General features: G+C 33.2%; 4 protein-coding genes across 9 annotated transcripts; 2 read left to right on the top strand and 2 right to left on the bottom strand.

Annotated features, from left to right (window-relative positions):
- Nucleotides 1-103: 103 nt before the first annotated feature.
- On the bottom strand, nucleotides 104-4,291 carry LOC107264807 (YY1-associated factor 2). Of its 4 annotated transcripts, XM_015733465.2 has the most exons (4): nucleotides 4,121-4,291; nucleotides 3,437-3,491; nucleotides 3,011-3,332; nucleotides 104-2,799 (listed from the first exon to the last, which is right to left on the bottom strand). In XM_015733465.2, the coding sequence occupies exons 3-4, from the start codon at nucleotides 3,185-3,187 to the stop codon at nucleotides 2,461-2,463; spliced, it is 516 nt and encodes a 171-aa protein (XP_015588951.1). In that variant the 5' UTR covers nucleotides 3,188-3,332; nucleotides 3,437-3,491; nucleotides 4,121-4,291; the 3' UTR covers nucleotides 104-2,460. The 4 variants fall into 4 exon arrangements, with proteins under 4 accessions (XP_015588951.1, XP_015588949.1, XP_024937786.1 ...); XM_015733463.2 differs by lacking the exon at nucleotides 4,121-4,291 and adding an exon at nucleotides 3,982-4,082 and having other exon boundaries at nucleotides 3,011-3,491; XM_025082018.1 differs by lacking the exon at nucleotides 4,121-4,291 and adding an exon at nucleotides 3,906-3,974 and having other exon boundaries at nucleotides 3,011-3,491.
- A 191-nt stretch (nucleotides 4,292-4,482) lies between these two features.
- On the top strand, nucleotides 4,483-5,755 carry LOC107264806 (NADH dehydrogenase [ubiquinone] 1 alpha subcomplex assembly factor 3). Its single transcript, XM_015733462.2, has 4 exons — nucleotides 4,483-4,706; nucleotides 4,796-4,864; nucleotides 5,048-5,165; nucleotides 5,242-5,755. The coding sequence occupies exons 2-4, from the start codon at nucleotides 4,812-4,814 to the stop codon at nucleotides 5,647-5,649; spliced, it is 579 nt and encodes a 192-aa protein (XP_015588948.1). The 5' UTR covers nucleotides 4,483-4,706; nucleotides 4,796-4,811; the 3' UTR covers nucleotides 5,650-5,755.
- Nucleotides 5,756-7,186: 1,431 nt separating this feature from the next.
- Nucleotides 7,187-8,708, bottom strand: LOC107264805 (prenylated Rab acceptor protein 1). 3 transcript variants are annotated; one of them, XM_025082017.1, is made up of 5 exons: nucleotides 8,444-8,705; nucleotides 8,304-8,346; nucleotides 7,906-8,139; nucleotides 7,627-7,826; nucleotides 7,187-7,565 (listed from the first exon to the last, which is right to left on the bottom strand). In XM_025082017.1, the coding sequence occupies exons 1-5, from the start codon at nucleotides 8,445-8,447 to the stop codon at nucleotides 7,459-7,461; spliced, it is 588 nt and encodes a 195-aa protein (XP_024937785.1). In that variant the 5' UTR covers nucleotides 8,448-8,705; the 3' UTR covers nucleotides 7,187-7,458. The 3 variants fall into 3 exon arrangements, with proteins under 3 accessions (XP_024937785.1, XP_015588947.1, XP_015588946.1); XM_015733461.2 differs by lacking the exon at nucleotides 8,304-8,346 and having other exon boundaries at nucleotides 7,661-7,826; nucleotides 8,444-8,708; XM_015733460.2 differs by lacking the exon at nucleotides 8,304-8,346 and having other exon boundaries at nucleotides 8,444-8,698.
- An 813-nt stretch (nucleotides 8,709-9,521) lies between these two features.
- On the top strand, nucleotides 9,522-15,573 carry LOC107264813 (wee1-like protein kinase). Its single transcript, XM_015733493.2, has 4 exons — nucleotides 9,522-10,083; nucleotides 11,503-11,827; nucleotides 12,178-13,060; nucleotides 13,182-15,573. Exons 1-4 carry the CDS (start codon nucleotides 9,831-9,833, stop codon nucleotides 13,494-13,496), a joined length of 1,776 nt encoding a protein of 591 aa, XP_015588979.1. The 5' UTR covers nucleotides 9,522-9,830; the 3' UTR covers nucleotides 13,497-15,573.
- Nucleotides 15,574-16,806: the final 1,233 nt, after the last annotated feature.

The following is a 16,806-nucleotide window of genomic DNA, read 5'->3' as shown; positions in this document are numbered from 1 at the left end:
TGTTAAATGAATTTATTCATAGAAATAATTTTTGAACTGGTCCCTTTAGTAAGCTGTAAATTTGATTGGTAGGTAAAATTTACACTAAAAAAATACGTCTCTCTTCCACTTAATATTTGCTGTTTATTCAGCGATTTCTAGCAGAATCGGAGACGTGCGCATTGATTTACATTTTTCTTATACTTCGTATAACCCTTCGAGTTTCATCTATTTAATAAACATTTAATTTTTCGCCCAGAGGACCCTGTTTGTACATAATTACAACAGGAATAAAATGGACGTGAAAATTAATATAAAACTTTGTTTTTCAATATTGTGGTTCATCAGTACGAATTTGTATTTTGCAAAATCATAATCCTAAAGCCCATAAAATATGAAACAATTATTTCGATATAAACACTCGTATTTCACGATAATTATAATTTCTCACTGCAGACACCTACTGAACGTTTAAATGAAGTCAACGACGGTAAACTAGAGATAAACGAGTCCAATTTCTATTTCTGTAACTAGACAGTAGTAGAAAGTATGTCTATTATATTTCTAATAAGATACAGTATTTATCTTTACTTGAAAATTAAACCGAACTAAACTATAACTACATTAAGATTTTTAATACGAGAAAAATTTCCTATGTCTTATGTTCTGCATGTAAGATATGCATACACTTTCATTGCTTCATTTTATATACAGTGGACAATTTTATTGTATCTTATTATGCAACGATCAAGTTTAGTTAATTAAATGCCCCTTATAGATGTAATATTTACAAACGATTTTATTCGCAACAATTTACAATTAAACCTTTTCCAACTTGATCATGAAATTATTATGCCATTTATTTTATGGTCTATACAATTTTTTCTTCTAACATATTCAGACCCGACTACCATTATCCCATCAAGCTGGTAAATACAACAGCGATTTGATATATGTATAAAATGAAAGCGCACATAAATCAATATTTTCAGTGAGTGATTGAACTGTCGATAATCTCAATTGTTCCTTTAAGATTTATCACGATTCTCAATAAATATGTATTAGATTATCGTTACAATATTTTCGCGTATTAACATATTCGTGTCCCTTAACTAAGATTCAAATCTTGTCAATAGATCTTCAATAATTCTGCCACCTATATAATTATTAAATACTTAATAAAAGCGCGATAGCATTTGTAAAGACAAAAAGAAAGATGCTACGCACTGACATTTTATCTCATCCATCCACCATTGGAGTCTAATTTTTTTTTAAAGTGCTATTTCTGTTTTTGACACAATTCTTACTATAAATGTAAAATATAAAGAGAGCATATCGATCCTTTTGCACTTCTTCGAGACAAATGATGTAAATATTTTTCACTGTATTGTTTTTATATCATGAATACCTTCCCTCAGTGGTTACAACGTATAAAATTGCAGCAAACATGCAGATAAGTGAATCACAGTAATCACCCAAAAATGTTAAGCAATTAAAACAATCTGCATCCATTGTCATATCTTTAGTATGATGAATATCAGGATCTATAGACAAGATTACGAAAGCTACACTGTAGGACTACGAACTGCATAATGAAATATGAAAATTAATTTTTCATATATGTACTTTACGCGTGTTCCATATATTTCAATTTATTGCTCATGAGCAACTTGAACATGTAAACAAGATATTTCTGTTAATTCATACATAATAAAAAACGATACTATAAATCTTCCATTAACTTGTCGAAATTGAATAAATCTATATAACTTCGCTGCTTTAATGCATTTTTACAGCAGTGACTTTTTTTACAGATCTGACAGAAGTTATTACTATTTTAGCTCAGTGTCAAATATATTCAGATAATAAAAAAATAAGTATAATAATTTGACGATGACAATCTAAAAAACTTGCTCTCTGGTAGTGGCATTCTCGACTTAGAGACAAAAGATTTTTTACAGGCAGATTATCCCAAGAATGGTGGTACGGCATGCAATCATTGAAAGTTTCTCCATAAATAGACCACATCAGATATGGCAGTTATAAAGTAATTTAAAAATTTGTCAATACATCGATATCACCGGTGAAATTGTCTATTGATAAAAATTCATTATCACAAGTAGGGAATCAGATGTGTGACATTGAAATGGAATAATTAAAAATCTTGTGGCATAAAAAATAAAGTCTTGCACGATCTATCTCTTGGTCTTTGTAACTGATAATAAACAAAGGCACTTGAAAAATTTGATTTTATCGTATTGCTGCGGTACACGTAAAGCCTTTTGAATTCCAACATTGAAATCCCGAGTGTGATTGCCGCATCCATTGACAGTATAAAGTGCCTGCTGTTTTATAATTGAGACATATAGAAAAACGATAGATCCTATCGCGTCGACAATGCGATACTAAGATGGTAGATAATATACGTTACATAATATATTAATTAGTAGAATTCACATACTTATTTGACGTAGCATTGAGCTAGGCATCGGTTCCTATATCAAGACTCCTGGAGTCTTGATTAGAATCGTGCTGACTTCCATTTTCAGAGGAAGCGCTACTAGAGAGACCCGACTGATCAGAACTCTTCTTCACTTTAGGTTTATACTCGGTTATAACAACAGTAACATTGTTAACTGTTACTTCATTTGTCTGGGCTGTACTCCTGTCGATATTTTTCAGACGAGGAGGATGTCTATTTTTGCGTCTTGGTTTATCCAGTTTACGTTCTTTTTCTTTGCCAGTCCCGGTCGTACTGCCTCCGCTGCTACCTTCTTTTTTGCCTGGCTTTAGAAGTGGCACATACTGTTGCTGGGCAACCTGAACAGAGTGTTTATTTTTATCGATATACTTACTGCTTCTCTTAATTTAATCTTTATGCTAAGACTACTTGCTGAATGAGAAAACAATATGAAATCTGATACAGCAATAATGTAAAAATATAAAAAGAAACAAGTACACACAACGGAATAGTAAGAAAACTGTGTTGTTTAAAGTTAGAAGGGAATTTGTCTAATTTTCTATTACAGACCTGTTGAGCCACTAGTTGCGGGTTGATGCGGGGTTTCCGCGTCGAAGTTCCTTTACGGACGTCACACATGAGGCACTTGAATGCTTCTGCGGTATTTCTATATGTGCAGACACTGCAGTCCCAGTAATTGTCTTCCAAAACCTTCGCCTGCCGTTTTCCGCTTCCCGAATGGTTCATTGTTCATCGGAGTCAATCATACGACGCTGAACCTTCTCAAAAGAGACTTTGTCCCCACACACGCCCTTTCAGCCTCATTAAAAGCAGTTTTACAAATACTTAATACTCTTTGAGAATGCTCTAAAGGAGCAGGTTTAGCTGGCGCCTGATAAAAAATAATCGAAAACGACTAAATGAATTTTGCATGCATCAACTAAATAAGATGCGTTTCTGCCCAATGTTTTTCTCAACATCAAACTGACCACCTACATCGTTTAGCCATACGATTCTGATGTTGAGCATTGTCCCGACAGCTTAGTTATACCTGTAAAATAAAAAAGATTTAAAATTTCATCTTCAACACCAATCAGTATCTTGCTCCGTATGTGCACATAAATTATATTTATACTTTCCACTCATATATATAATAAATAAAAGATATGTACTCTTAAGATATTCCACGAATAAGATGTCAAGATTAAGGTTAATACTGTCCCCTGCTTAATTTTACATTAAACAGGAAAGGTAACAATATTTAACAAGAATGTTAATGAAAAGATTAGAGAATAAATAATATATGTCATATTCAGATCAGTGGCATTTCACTATGGTCCAGATCTTATCTTAAGAGTTTTTAAACTGCAAAGAAAATGCTTAAACTATTGGACCATATATCTTTTATACTACTAACATTATTCTTTAAAAATTATATGCAACCTTAAGCTACAGAGAACCATACGTTTAAAAAATCTTAACACCTCTCCATATTGTAATATGAATAAGATGTCTATTTAAGAATCATGCAAAAATCTCACATGCATGCCGAAACAGCATCATTGCACATACGACACGCACCCTTTGACAGTAGTTTAATGTAACACGTATCCATATTAATATATACACGCATACACATTTAAAAGTATCAGGCACGCGACGTAGAATAGATTCACTTACTTATCTCTTTTCGAGTAACGGGTAATCTTATAGATACTAGTTGCACCACAATATATTTTATGCCGATGCTCAATATTAGGAATGCAAGACACAAGAAAAATCAGACCGAAACAAAATATTGACAAACAATTCACAGCAGTTTGCTGTCGCTCGAACAGCGGAATGTTGGATTTGAACCAAAATATAGTCGATTTTGTATTTGGCAACGTTGCAGGAGTGGTGCTCCGAAACCAACATTCCGAAACGCATATTACCCTTTGAAAAAGAACATATAGATTGTAATGTGGGTGACGCAAATCAGAGACGAGTAGAGAGATACACGTTCGTAATCGTTGTCAGCTGGGCTACGACGGGATCCGCATTATTAACGGAGACGATGATCACAAATTTCTACTTCCGGACTCGCCGCTATGATTCAGCGCCATGATTTTGGTATCGCCTAACATTGTGCATCTCCCTACTCATCTCTGGCCTTATTATACTTTCTTGTCTATGTTAATTAAAATCTCTGTTGCCGGTATAATAAACTGTAGCAGACGATTTCACTTGAATAACCAATAACTCATTTTGTTAAGAATTAATAGAAGTATGTTATTATTTTTTTAGTGCTATGATATGTTAATCTAAATTTAGGTCATCTTTCTAATAATGGTATTATTGAAATTCATTTATCAGGAAGTACTTATGTAAAATGAACAACTTGTTTCCTAAACGTTTTGGATTCTTTGCAAAATCTATTATAAGGTAAAAATATATGCTTTAACATAATATATATATAGAGCAATGAATTAATTCAAATTAATATTATGGTTTCTTACTGTTTTGTTAAGCATATGGTATTAGAGACAAGTAGCATTCAGTGCAATGAAATGCAATATTGTAAGATGTTATTTATTGGACGTTGATCAATTTTTTGTAAAATTTAAGGTATATACATAGATCTGCAATAATTAAAGAGGCACATTATGAAGATGGAGGGAGAACAATTTTAAATGTCTTAAATAAAAAATCTGCAGATGGATTATTAATTGATTCTTGCAACAGGGTAAAATTTAATCTATAGCCATTTATTACATATAATGAAAACTAATATATCACAAACAATATTTTTATTATTGCAGATGGGGTTTACTTTAAACAGTGGTGCTTTTATAATTGGTCCAATAGTTATTTTTCCAAAGGCCATCCTTAGTTGGGACATAGAATCTTCGAAACATATGAATAGGGATTCTCTATGTTTATTTTCATTGTTGGAACCAAAATTGGATATTGTAGTCATTGGTCTTGATAATGATAAGTATATACCAAATGCCCCATTTATTACAGAAGCTAGAGAATATTTGAATGAATTACAAATTGCAGTAGAAATACTTCCAGTAAAAAAGGCTTGTACTGTTTACAATTTCCTCTATACCGATAACGTCAATGCTGCAGCAGCATTGATACCACCAGTAAATATGGAAACTGTAATGCAAGATCCAAAGCTACAACCATTTACACCACCAGCTTTGTTAAATCGGGAAAAATAGCATGTGCATTTAAATCTAGCAAATCAATGTATACTAGCAGTATAATTATGAAACCTGTTATTAATGCAACAAAATAAATAATGAAGTTGTGGATAAGTAAAACTCATATTTGTCAGAACATATACTAGGATAAGAAATTTGTTCACGACATCAGTCTACAATATTCATTATGAATGAGTGAATGAATGAACTAATACTTGTTATTTTCTTTGAATGTTCAATGAAATGCAAATCAAAATCCTTTTACAAACAGGACTAAAAGAATTAATTTTACTCCCGAATTTCACCGATTTTAGTGATAGATGAGTTCTTGTTTTAATATAACAATACTTTAAATTAATTAAACAAGAATTTTGCTAATATTTTTGCTTACACAAAGTCCTAATCAAATTTTTAATCCATCATATAAAACGGCCAGAATTCAGGTCATTTACTGTTAAGGTCGCCAAAAAATCCATGGGACCAGTTAAATCCAAAGGAACTCAAATAGTTGAAAGAAGTGCCTCAGTGGGGGTGGCTTAAGGGTGGGCAGGTGTGCCGTCGTTTATTTTCGACGCCTTGAAAAAGATGCTAGCGATACAGGCATATACGTGTGCCTTGACGTAAGATGGTGTGAGTCCAGACCCTTTTTATTTTTGCGTAAAATGGAAGCCTCGACGATTCCTCCTACAGCCAACACCTGGTACGCTCGGGCATCACCTGCTTGTGATGGTGTATTGCGACTCTTTACTGTGGGATTGAAAAAGGATTATAAAAATCTAATGAGGGAATTTATATTTTTCCAGGATAAGAATTATCCCCGGAATATATTAGAATCCGTTCTTTACTATCATTGTTTTAAAAAAAGTATTTCTAGCAGGAACAAATTTAAGTGATGCTCAAGTAAAATTGAAATTTTTCATTAGTAATCGAAATATTTAATTACTTTCGATATTTGTTTAATCTTTTAAGACTTGTAAGATGCACAAATCCAATGACAATATATTTAAAGTCTAGTAAGATGTCTATGGGCGGTACCGTACCTGTAAACCTTTCCTATTTATATTTAAATGGACGCTTTACGATCACCGTCTTATAATGTAACTGTTTGTAGAACAATGAGTAATACATTTTTTCTTTTATTTCATTTAACTGTAAAAATAATAGGATTAAAAAATATCCCGTTATTTGATGGTCACCAACCCAAAAATCGGAATTGTATTCCTATTACAGTTAGTTCTCTATTGCTTAGATGCATATGAAAGAAAATTATCGAATTACTTTTACTTTTCGAACATTTCGAAATTAGCAAGGAATAAAGGCACCATGATTTTGTAAACGTTTGATTTCTTATTTCAATTAAAAAATACATATTGCATTGTTTATTATATATTAAATACTTTGTTACGTTACGTTATATCAATATTTCACAAGTTGACAAATAATTTAGCACCAAATTTTATATATTTAATTATTGGGATATGCCATAATTTATATAACTATTAATACAGTTCATAATGAGGGTATTTATATTTAATGTTAATTAAAGTTAACACAATTTATCGTATTTTTACCAAACTTCGTATAATTTTTTATAAAATGGAATTATTTACGGTGTGCCCATTAAATACTATCAGCATATAAATCTAGTACATCATTATTACCATACCATAGATGGCTCACAATGGTTTTTGTAAATTCGATCGTTTTAACATAACCCTATATATAATACAAATTCGTTCAAGTTATTTTTGAGATTGATTGTATCCGTAATATTTTAATATATTAATAATTTATTTGCATTATGTAATTTATTTAATGTCTATTCATCTATACTTGTTGCATTACTAATGAATTCAATTCATCCTCTCCAGGGCATAAAACTGAGTCAATATTATAAAGTGCTGCATGAAGTGTTATCAAAAACCATGATACACCTGAAAATGAAATTTTTTTAAATTGTTAATTGTATCATGCGTATCATTCTTTGTAACGTACCAAGAATCCAAAATAATACATCCCCAGCACCAACCATATAAAACACAGGCAAAGAACAAATGCCAATGATGGCATACACTTGTGCTAATGTCAATTTATGGTTTAAAACCATCAATTCTTGCTTAGAATGCCTTTGGGAAACCTTGTAACAAATACCAAGAGCTGCAGCAACAGTCAGTAACACCAGTGGAGAAGTGATTCTAGAAAAAAGATATATGGTTAATAATATACATAATAAGATATTGAAAATATTAAATATCAAAACTTTACAGTTCTTACAAGGAATATATAACCAATCCAATAAATACAAAGAGATAATTGCTTTGAAAGTATTCAATATTTTTCATGACTCTTTTGCTCAATCTTGGTATGCTTGGTGGCGGTCTAATGTTATTCGTATTTAGAAAAAGAGACCATGGTCTGACATTGGCTCTCCTACGTTGTACCCACTCCTGAGCCTTTGGATATCCAAGTTGACCAAGCAGAAGTGGTGGTAACTGCAGGAACTCATATCTATTTAACAGAAGACATTAATCAGCATAGGAGAAAGATGAAGAGTTCAAAGGGGTCCAAATGTGAAAACTTGACAATGTTTTAGGTATCATAACCATGAAGAAAAATCTATAAAGCTTGTTCAGTCTCAAAAGGACATTATTATTCGGAAAATTCCATAGTACATTAGTAGAGTTTTCTGAAAAGTTCGCATTGGCTGAGGAAATCCTGCAAGGTTAGAACAGTGTTGATAAGCATATGTACAATATGCATTACTTCATGCCGAGTTATGTCACGTTATTCATGATCGACGTCTTGGATTTACCCATTGACAGATGGATTTTGCTTTTGATAGGGTGGTGGTTGAATATCACCCATGATTGGAATCTCCACGTCAGCCATCGCGTCTCTTTCGTGCCAGAGACTCCGGAATCTCCCTTGAGCTGCGGATGATAAAAACAACTATCGCGTGGATGCCTTTTTGTATATACTATATGGAGTGCTCTCTTGCTCCCCTCCACTCGTCAGCCGCTAGCTCTACAACCAGCCAGTCGTGGTCAGTAAAACCTCGCATCGTATCCACGCATCGTACTACGTCACCCTTCTTACCTCCCGACCCCCTTTACGTGCGCCACAGGTTGCAGCTGCCTCGACAAAAATTCTTTTATTGCTTTTAAAAACGCCCAGCGTAAACGGACCCTTTCAGACCAAAAACCATCGAGTTTCAGCGGAAAAGGGTGAAAACTGTACCCTGTACCCTGTCCTACCTCGGAATTTCATCTAAGCATAGTTGAAATGATACCGCATATATTATGGGGGGAAATGATCGAAAGATAAGAATAGTTTGAGAGAAATATAGTTCTGAGAGATCGATGAATTTCTAAATTTAAGAGGAACAACTGATTTCAGGAACAAAGACTTTTCCACATCATCGCTGGTAATAGATGATAGAATGTGCCTCGTATGCATAAGGATGAATCCTGCGTCTGATACCTTTACGAAAATGGTTTCTCTTGGAAAATGTTCAATGTGGAATGTGTAGAACGATTTTGATCAAATGAAATTTTAGCAATACTTCCTAAGGTTTGATTAATTATACGAAATAGTAAATTCTTTGGGGCATCTTATATATTGCTATGTTACATGAAACAGTGAATATTTTTCTGAATATAGTCAAATATGGCAATTTGATCAATTGTATGAAATTCGCAAAACATGTAATGGATTTTATTCTGGAGAAAAAATCATATGCAAAGCGGGAAATTGTATTTTAATAACCACATTACATGTTTTTTCCTTAAAAATGTACAGGAATGTTATATCAGTGATCTCATAAAGAAATAAAAACGACGTATAAAATTATTCTCGTAGTTTGTTGCGATTAGTGAGATTGGATACCCGAAAATACGAGGTGCAGATGACGCTACTATGCGTAGCCATTGTAAGAACGGAGAGCCAATCGTGTAACGTGTTAGAGTTGTTTCCATAGGAGTCCATTTCTAAACTTATTTTTGATTGGCCGGAAACAAATTCCCATCTTATACCGGGCCACCCGCCATAACGAACATAGCGTGGTACGAGCGATTGTGTTTGAATGAACGTGGTGCAGTTTAATTGACAAAATTCGTTGATCAGTGTTGATATTCGCGTAGCATTTGAAGTGTAGACGTGCTTACTGCATATTCGTGGACTTATGGTGACAATTTGAAGATATGGAAGTTGCGCAAAAGCTGCATTTTGATTCGTTCGACATCGAAGACGAGGAGTTGAACATCAGCTGTCGCACGAACAGCTCGGGTTGTGATGTCGAGGATGTTTTGGACTCTTCAGCCGAGGAGTTTGGATGTTCACCACTTCCTCAACCAAGGAAACTATCCTTCAGTAACGTCATGGATTGCAGTGATAGTGAATCTAATCAACCCGTTCCAAGTAACATCAACAAAACCCCAGCCACAACAATGACAGGTTAGATTATATGTTAATTTCAGCATAATTGAACACACATTCGTTCCAAATTATTGAAAGTGCAATTAAAATTAGTTCTTTGATGAGAATGCATATTTCATTCCAAAAAAAGTGAAATTAGTTTTATATTAATAGTAATACTATACTGAGTAGAACATTTTTGTAGTGCTTCTATATATTTCATGCATACCATCCATTTATGCTTCCCATATGCAATTGACTATGTGATATCTTCAAAGATATATCTATCTTTTAAAGACTTTTGAATAAGTACTTTCACTGAGTTTTAAATTTCAAGTTAAACGATTCCTTTCAAAATTAAAGGTAACCACAATTGTTTGAAGCTTTTTATATGGCTCATAGCAATTGTTTTATTTCAAAATAGGTAAATTAATATTTTGGTGGATTAATTTATTGAATTTTTTTTTTAGCAAGAAAGAAAGTTAATTTATGAACATTACTAGTATGATACAATTGATAGCACAGTAATTGGTCCAATTCTTCCATACTAGTAATATATAAGAATTTATTACAATGCAATATATCTAATGTTATTATGGACAATTAAATAACTTTATGAGTGAAAAAACATATAAAAAAAGAAAAAGCTGCATATATACACAAGCCTTGAAAAAGATAAACAATACTGAACTGCATACTGTATACTTTGAAGATAGCAGAAAAAATATTTTACAAAAGAAAATATACAAATATATAAGAACCTACAAAAAGTAATACAATTGAAGAAAAACGAGGCAAAAAGGACTGATATGCAAAGAATATTAACAAATAATATAGATGTTTGTAAATGGTGTGAACTAATTGATACAAATAATATTGAGCCAATTTTTTCACATATCACAAACTGCTATTATTATTTAATGTAAGCATTTTTTAAAATTATTTTTCAATGCTTTTAATTTTCCTATGGCTATGCACTTTTAAATGTAAATGGATTCTACAGATAAAACCATTTTTATTTCATTCATAAACTAAAAATTTTATTTTTTGTGTCAAAAAAGAACATACCTTTCTTGTAACAGTTTGGTCATAAATTGTTTTACCCCTTTTCCTATCAAATAATATGGAACTATCCATTCTGTTTTAAGATATATTATATATTATGTGTTTATAAAATTGAATAAATACTTTCTGTATAAAACACATCCAATATCCTACTCCATTTTGAGTTGGTATATTTAGCCAATTTTCCTGTACATAATTCTGTAAAAATTTTTGCTAAATGTTCATGCAATAAAGAGAAAACAATAAAATCATGCATATATTCCACAGCTGTTTAAGCAAAATAAGTAGATGTTTTACAGAAGCACAGTCCTAGTCATCGTTAGAAAAGCTACATCTAGAGCAAATGGTAATTCCTCAAACAATCACTCGATTTTGATAAATTTTTGTTCATAGGTTCTATGGGAATCAGGATTCCTCATCGTGAAGGTGGACCACCATCAAAGATGTCAATGGCATGCAGTCCACCTTACAAACGCGTCAGGGCACTTCGTCTATTTGATTCTCCTGCTACTCCGAAAACGATAATAGAAAAGAGTGTAATGCATACTCCTTTACCTTCCAAATGCACTAGACTGTTTCCTTTAGACAAACCTAGGGCTGTGCCATCATGTTATCCAAGTAAATCTGATAAACCTGCAGCTAATGTTAATCCATTTACACCAAATGGAATGTTATTAACTGCTAGGAAGAGGACTAGATCCAAGCGCAGTCTTAACAGGTGAGTACAATGAGATGAGCCTTGTATCAAACAAAACCTACTTGTGCTTCCCTTTGACAATCCTTAATATGACTCATGATTACATAATACAATCAGTATATGTATTCACAATACAGATATATATTTTAAACGCATGATTAATCTGATTTTGTATATGCATATGTATTCTATAATATTTAATTTACACAAACACATGTATAGCCACTGTTAATGAACACCTGTATAATGTCGTTTCATAAATGAGTTTAACATTATGATTTGACAAAAACGTGTTGTTTAACAGTTCCAATTATTCTGTATCTCGTTAACTTATAGTTTTAACGGAAACTATTCATTCCTTTACATGATAGTTCCCCGGACATTCGGATACCGACGTTCGACCTTGTCGATTCCGAAGATTCGGACAATGAGGTGGAACATCCCACGAAACGTGTCGCACTACAGGAATCAAATATACCAAGATACCATCAGGAATTTCATGAGCTTGGATTAATAGGTACAGGTGAATTTGGATCCGTTTACAAGTGTATTAATCGATTGGATGGCTGCATTTATGCCATCAAGAAGAGTATCAAACCTGTTGCTGGGAGCGTCAACGAGAAGAATGCACTGAACGAGGTATACGCGCACGCTGTGCTCGGCAAGCACCAGCACGTTGTGCGTTATTATTCCGCCTGGGCAGAAGATAATCATATGATCATACAAAATGAATACTGCAACGGTGGTAGTCTCGCGGATGCTATATCCAATCTCGAGGTCGAGAAGAGACATTTCTCCGAGGCTGAGATTCGTCAATTATTACTACACGTTGCAGAAGGTTTGAGGTACATTCACAGTATGCAACTCGTGCACATGGACATCAAACCCGGGAACATCTTTATCTCAAAGGAAAAGAGATTATTGGCGGTGAATTACGATTCTGCGGATGATGGATTCGACGAGGAGGAGACTGTCGAGGAAGAGATCACGTATAAAATCGGAGACCTTGGCCACGTTACATCAATAAGTAATCCGCAAGTTGAAGAGGGCGACTGCAGATACCTACCGACTGAGATTTTGCATGAAGATTTTACTCATCTGCCTAAAGCAGACATTTTTGCACTTGGTTTAACGGTTTACGAAGCAGGAGGCGGTGGTCCTTTGCCTAAAAATGGACCTGAATGGCATGACATCAGAAATGGAAATCTGAAGGAATTGTCACAGTATAGTCGAGATCTCAACGAACTGCTTAAGGTAATTTTTGTTGCGTTATCATCCATTTTGTATAGGGTCTACTATTATCGTTGATTTTTACATAGTCGCAGTATAGAAAGTTTTTAAGAATATTATAAAACATCCGGTTTTTTCGTTGCAGGCAATGATTCATCCAAATCCGGAAATGAGGCCATCTGCAGTATGCCTCATTCAGCATCGAGTTTTGTGTCCTTTCGGTAACAAGACAAAAGCTCAGCTACGTCGGGAGCTGAATGCCGAAAAGCTCAAGAACGAAATCCTATCAAAGCAACTCCAAGAAGCAGCTAAGTGCTTGAAAACGATTGCACCAAATATGGCGGCCATCAATGGCACATTGAATCCCGGGGGCTATAAATTAAGACCTACACCTACAAGAACCTCATCACGAGCCATAGGCAAAAAAGTTAACCGTAGCAATAGCACAACAAACTTTTGACAGTCATACCTCAGATTTGCTTTGGGGAATGACAGGAAACAAAGTGCTTAAGAAGGTGTGGTACCATATCGGTGCCTTGATATTGTGATATCCAATTAATCCTAGTTTATAAGAGTAATTTCAATGAATTTTCATATAAAATCGTATGCAGGGTTAAAATTTCACGTATTTTGTTGAGACGAGAATGAGATGTGGTGCTAACTCTAATAACGCATTATATCTTCTCTTGTAATTCGCAAAACATATAACTCTGTTTTCTTTACTCCTTTATTTACAACATTTAAGTACTTGTTACGGTAGCTACAAAAAGTTTTCTTTTGTTCTTGTTGAAATCGTGTGGCACCTTTCTTATTAAGGGTTTTTTTTATCCAAACACCAGATTTCTTGGTCATAGTCATGGTAAATTTAGCGTAGCAAGTATTGCATGATTGCTAAATATTTTTTTTTCAGATTTGCTAAGGATCGAAGATTCTGTTGTATCAATGTTCTGCCGTGTTATGTCTTGTGAAATTTGTCATATATGAAGCAACTGCTTGACAAGCAAAATGTTACAGGAATCGGCATCCTTTTTTATTTTTTTATTTTACGTATATACATGAGCACTAGTACTTTCTACAAATGATTGGCCTGCTGTGCCAATGCATCTTGGCGTGTTGTATTAACGTGGTTTCCTTATACTAATACTCATTTAGCATTATCATTGTGCCAAAGGTAATTTCACAAAGCACGTACGACATATTTGTGTATTTAAAAGTTTTCTATAGTTAGAAAATTATGTCAAGTTGATTCAACATTAGCTGCTTATCGTTGTTCCAAATAATTAGTTTCAGTGTACATAACAATGATACACGCTTAAATAGCCAAATATACATTGTGTCTTGAATAATGGCATACTACATATTTTGCAGAGTTAATGCGAAAAAGAGTAAAATCATTTACTGCTAATGCGTTTTGAGAGTTACAGGAAGAAGTACGAAGCATCGAGGTTTATGAAAAAAAAAAATTGAATCAAAATTTTTCATTCGATGAATGTGGTGAAATAAGCTCACAATTTTACATGAGCTTCTTCACTCAATGTATCTTTTTCTTTATAATAGAGCAGTTGCCCAAATCTTAATATTATTTACAGTTACTGAAATAACGCAACTTTTATTATTATTAGCGTACACTTCAAATGCCTCTATTATTAGAATTTTTCAAAGACCACGAAATATTGGTGTTAATAATTTGAACGTTTCTCAGCCGAGAATAGGAGCTTGTTAACTATTTCATTATGTTATGATTGTTTTTGGCTTCTCATATACGATTTCATGATTGTTGCCACAACTGGATGCCCAATGGAATTTGAGGTCATTGCGAACATTAAGACTGCTCCCTTCTTTTTTTTTTAAATAGATTTTTAAGATTACTATTTTTACGTATGAAGGTACGAACATATAATGCGGTATCAGTCTTTTTTAAAGATTCTGTTGATACATACCCTTAGAAACATCACACGTTTCCACTACGCAGAGTAATAATTACTGCGATACATAGTAGAGGCGTAAAATTTCTCGTTGGACAATTAGCTAATTAGCTTTTATGACACTGACTCTAAAATAATATTTTTTTTGCATCAGCTCGTCCTAGATGTAAAATTTAAGCATTAAACATTACGCTGCATTTTGACTCTGCATACAGTAAAAATTCCAGACAAAATCGATAGCTTAGAAATCGCTAGTGGCTCGAGCACGGTACTTCTCGTAATTAACGAAAAAGAAAAAAAATTAACGAATCTAAATTATTTTATAACACTTTTTTAATGGTCTCATCATTTACAGCATGCCCTGGAATTCCTATTAACCACGTATTATTATATCGTCCTATATTATATATATATAGAATAAATATCGATGTATATTGATTAGAAAATAAATTACGTTTCTTTTTTTTTCTCTAGTTGTACCAGAGTTACTAATTAGAAGTTTCGTTATTGCTTAATGATATCGTAATCTTTGTAGAAGCGCGACTCTTTAATTATCATAACGTGAACTGTGTAGCGGTCCAGAGGTCCGTAAATAATTGTTATCAGTTTTAACGAGAATTGTACCAATACCTAGATCTTCCTGTAGTCTTATATTCTTTACTCTGGATGAATTAGCTAAAAGAATACGCTACAGGCGCACCCGAAAGCGATAATTTCGTTGGAATTTATTCTTTTTTTTCACTATTGTATCTTGAAAATTGTTCCTTAGACAAAAGTGCGTTTAGTTATATCTTACTTTGCCAAAGGTATAAGCTAAATTTTAATGATGCCTCCTGCAAGTTACTAATCTTTTTTTTCGTTTTTTTCCCCTTTTATTTCGGTATTCTTTTATATCCCCCCGAGATGCTGCTCGAAAAGCCGCAATGTAATAGTGTAATTGTAAATTAAATTATATTAGGTTTATTTGCGCACTTTATAATTATGTCGGTTAAGTAGCGCCTTATAAGCGCAATTCTCTGTGCCTATGCTATAGCTATAGCCTTAGGAATAACCATGTATAGAATATTAAGTCCGTACTTGTAAGATTAAATATGAGTACTTGGAAGAGTACGTGAGATATTGAAATTTCGATGAACGATAACGCCAACCAGGGTGGACCCTTGCCAAGTGGCGATAGGCGCTGCGATGTGACGCCAGATTTAGAAACAATGAATTGTTGTTCTTTAATTATTATTATTATTATTATTATTATTATTATTATTATTATTATTATGAATATACGTATACGAATAAACTAAAGAAATAATGAATATTTACTCGTTCCATTTTTATTTGTACCACTTTTAGTACTCGCAGAATATTCTTAATCATTTTATACGACTATTTATAGATTTGAATATTAAAAATTACATTTTCGATTACGCTAAATGAATAAGAAATAAAAAAAGCTTTTGAGTAAATTGGTAATTCGAAAAGGAAACGTAATTATAGCGAATGATTTTAAAAACTCCTCGTACATTTTATATCTTGCAATTATAAAATTACGGAGTATACTAGTTAAATTAAATTGAATATTTAAAAAATTTCTGATAATAAGTTAATTGCTTTTTATATTACGAATCAAATTACAAATGATATTTGATTAAGAGACGCGCAAGGGAAAGATTGAAAATTGAAATACGACACGGAAGAAGTGCTGCAAAGAGAGCCAACGTCATGAGACTCAATGCGGCACGATTTGTTAGTTATATTGGGTCGGAGGGTAATGTAGTGTGCATCATTACCGAGTTCCCTTCGAGCTTGATAAATTAGAGCTTGCAGAATACAAACTAAGCTTTATGGATG

The sequence above is a fragment of the Cephus cinctus genome, unplaced genomic scaffold (assembly GCF_000341935.2).
Source record: "Cephus cinctus unplaced genomic scaffold, Ccin1 Ccin1_scaffold0191, whole genome shotgun sequence".
NCBI lineage: Eukaryota > Metazoa > Arthropoda > Insecta > Hymenoptera > Cephidae > Cephus > Cephus cinctus.
The sequence above is the reverse complement of the archived record's forward strand: the minus strand, read 5'-3'. Positions and strand labels throughout refer to the sequence as shown.